At 46.3% G+C, this 3,784-nt stretch overlaps 1 protein-coding gene across 1 annotated transcript; it reads left to right on the top strand.

Annotated features, from left to right (window-relative positions):
* Positions 1–134: 134 nt before the first annotated feature.
* On the top strand, positions 135–1,289 carry ACTRT2 (actin related protein T2; the record flags this gene model as incomplete). The annotated part of the gene is given in 5 exon segments (XM_080380325.1): positions 135–377; positions 379–667; positions 670–926; positions 930–1,079; positions 1,083–1,289. Coding segments are annotated over 5 exon segments (1,146 nt in total).
* Between the last annotated feature and the right edge of the window lie 2,495 nt (positions 1,290–3,784).

The raw sequence follows: 3,784 nt of genomic DNA, 5'->3' as shown, positions 1-3,784 counted from the left end.
TACTAACCCTGAATCAAAATGCTCCAGACCAGCGACTCCCCGGAGGGAGCGGTGCTGCCGGCGCAGCTGCAGAGGACGGAGAGCTTGGCGGAACGGTGCCTCTTTGTGACCGGGGGATCCAGGACATTTCACCAATGATCTGTGCCAGCAGCCACTGCCGGGGCAGCACCATCCTGCACAGGGTGCCTGATGGCACGGTGGCGGCAGGGACCTGCGCATGGATTTTTGACATCGGCTCTGGACAGCGTAAGACTGGTCTGTCAGGGCTACAGGCACCCTGTTCGGTTGTTCCTACTGCTCTGGGGTACCCCAAATTAAAACTTGTCATGTTTGGGGTGAGTCATAAGGACTGCCACATCAGGAAGGAAGCCCAGTCCAAAAAAGGGCATTTTATCTTTTACTTACCCAATGGAAAATGGGGTAGTTACATCCTGGGGCAACGTGGAGAAGATCTGGAGATACCTTTATGAACAAGAACTCAAAATGAAACCGAGGGAGAGGCCAGCACTGCTGACCAAAACCCTTCTCAATCCTTTGTCCTATCAAGAAAAACTGGCTGAGATGATGCTCAAAAACTTCCAGGTGCCGGCCCTGTGTGCCTGTGCCCACACAACTGGACCAGTGCTGGACAGTGGCCATGGTGTCACCACCATGATCCCTGTCTACAAAGGCATTGTAGCATTTGTAGCATTGCCAGGCTGAATTTTGCAGGCAGAGGTGGAACCAAACACCTTGCTAGGCTCCTCTGGAAAACCAGGCGCTCCTTTGTAAGCACAGCAGAGAGGCAACTTATCAGGGATATGAAGGAGAAGCTGTGCTGTGTTGCCTTAGATCCTAGCCAAAATATGCAGGAAAAGCCTGAAGAACTTACATGTGAGCCCATCCTCCCTGATGGAAGGGCTGCTGAGGCAGGAGCCCAGCTATTCTGAGCTCCTGAAACACTTTTTGTGCCCACAGAGTCAGAAATCCCAGGGCCAGGGGTTGGAAGGGTGGTCCTCCAGAGCCTCGCCAAGCGTCATGAGCATATCCAGTCCAACATCCTAAGGAACATGCTGTTATCAGGCAGATCGACTCTTTTCTGAGGTTTCAAGGAGAGGCTTCTGAAGGAGCTCCAGGCAGGAATTCCTGACACAACTTATGGCAAGACCTTTTCACCACAAGATCGGATGTACTCTGCAGGGGTTGGTTCTTCCAGCCCTGCCAGCTTAAGGACGTTTAGAAATCTGTGGGTTACCAGGGCAGACTGTACTGAGGTTGGGCCAACAGTAGCCCAGAGAAAGTACTTTTGAAAGTTTCAGTAGGACCATCCAGGAATTCGTTTTAAGTGCCAGTCTGAACAGCTGGAGAGCAGTTAATAAATCAGTACAAAAATAATTGATTTATAGTAAGTGATTTTATAGCTTACTAAAGAAAGGTCCCTTGTGCATTGGGTTGAAGAAAGAGTCCTTGTTCAGAGCATTTTTCCTATCCAAGATGTTGGTTTTAATTCTTGAAATGTGTTGATCCCTGCTAGAACTGCAAACAGTTTGTCAGACTTTTAAACACTTGAGAACAAGCCACCTCCATCCCATGCCCGTGGGGGCTGGCTCCTTGCCATTCCCCGTAAACTTCCAAAGAGTGGAAAGAGACCTCTGATGGAGAAATAGAGGGCTCAGGGGTATTGCTGACCCTTCGCCATAGCACTGAAATCTCCTGTAGCAGCTGTGGAGGAGCTGAGAGGGGACGGAGCTTCTACATTTGGTTTTGCTTCCAAAATGAAAACGCATTGGGCTGGCAGTTAGCGCAGAGCTCTTGGACCTAGAACATTGCTGCGCTACTCGCGGCTTTGCCATGGGGTTTGCTATGTCACATCACGTGAAACATTGCCTCCGTTTGCCCAGCTGCGGGAGTTCACTAACATTCTGGCATTAGGACTACGTGGGGCTACAGGTCCGTTAATTAAAATTAGTAAATTAAGCAGAAAGCAGAGGGTGGAAGGTATCTAGTTTTGGTTCATTCTTAGCTGGCTCCTGAACAAATGTTTTGATGTCAGGCATCTAAGAGAAGGTGCACACGTTGCTCCCTAGCTGACACTGGTTCTCTTTTGGGAAAAGCTGAATATGTTAGGAAAAGTCTTATTCATCCATCTCACACCAAGAGCCAGGGAAAACGGCAAAATAATCCTGCAAATATTTGCTTGAATTACTAAGCAAATCTGCTTTGCCAAGCTCAACTTTTATAAATAATTCCACCACATAAGCTTAACTAGCATAAATATAACAGCCAACTGATTGGATTTCCAGAGTGAACTACAAAATTCATAACAAAGGTGTGAATTTTCAGCAGTGAAATTCGTGTTCGAATAAGCAACTTGAAAATTAGGTGTTTATAGAGATCATCTTTATCCACACCTGCATATATATGCGTGGCATCCAGCCAGGTAATAGAAATCTCATTGTAATTTGTGTAACTGATTCACACTATGATTTATACATTGTTCAAAAATCATTTGGAAAAAAAAACCTCAAGATATACCTGAGAACTTCTTGAATTCATTCAAGACTAACACGAAAATAGGAAAAGAGCTGAAATCTGTCTTGTGAATTATTCAGTACAGTGTCTGGCTATTTTCATTCAGCTCCGGAGATGAATCTTCAAACTCATTGATGCCCTCTGCTGCCTTGGGACTGATCAGCCATCTATCACCTCCTCTCGCTGCCCTTTGAAGAAGCACAAGGCTCTTTTCCTTTTCTACAAGACGTTTGTAGAAAGACCCAGCATTGAAGGACATGAGCAGGGGAGGGGAGGACGATTTGGGGGTGACTACAGCAAAAGCCCCCTAACCTTGTTTTCCTCAACGATCAGAGTGAAAGCATGAAGCAAAGGGTCTGGAGGAAAGCAGGTAGCTCTCCTGCTCCACTTGGTCCCAAAGGCTTCAGAAAGTGGAGCTATCTATTACTCCATCAAGTTAATGCAAGTACTCAGAGCACTTTTAGAGCTGTTACGAAATCAGAATCAGCAATCTTGGATCTTTCTTCTATTACGGTATGTTACCTTTTAGCAGCCCACTGGAAGTGTGTACACAAACGAGGTACAACTGCAGACAGTTTAAATGTTTTACAGCTCACTGACTTCCATATGAGGAGGGATTTGCAGTAACTTAAGTGTTTAGGCTCCTGCTCCGATAATCTAATGCAAATAAAAATGCAAAAAAAGAGTGTGGTGGAAAGCAGAGGGAACCTGAGCAAACAGTGCAACTCAAGGTTATTGTCAGGACGGAGAAAAGAAAAGCAGAGAGCCTGGTCACTCTGCAAAGCCAGGTGCAGACACAAAGCGTGTTTGGAGGGTGACACCTAGCAGAGCTCTGTGTGTGCTTTTAATGAGGTTTCACCCTTGCAGAACAAGATACTGCCTGATGTAATCCCGGATGGATTCATTGACACCAAACTTGTTTTACATCAAGGGACCTGGTTCAGCTCCGCCCAGCTGAAGATCATTCAACAAACCATTATTACAGATATGTGACACCCACGGTACTGGTTTGGCCCGGCTGTTTCCATTCACCTCGTAGGCATGACTTTACTCAAGGGCACACAACAGGACAGCAGAAGCTGACACATGTTCCGTGACACTAGACCTCATTTCAGCCTCTTCAGGCTCTTGGTCACTTTGTTTTTTCATCGCTGCTCAGGGCACTGGGAATTCCTTCCTTCATTTATATTTCTTTTTTTCTTTGAAGAAGTCTGAGGTCTTAATCATTTGGGACCTTATTCCCTTGGCCCTCGTGCCATAGCAAATGGATCAC

Source organism: Falco punctatus, assembly GCF_963210335.1.
Source record: "Falco punctatus genome assembly, chromosome: 3".
Lineage (NCBI taxonomy): Eukaryota > Metazoa > Chordata > Aves > Falconiformes > Falconidae > Falco > Falco punctatus.
This window is presented reverse-complemented; position numbering and strand designations above follow the sequence as displayed.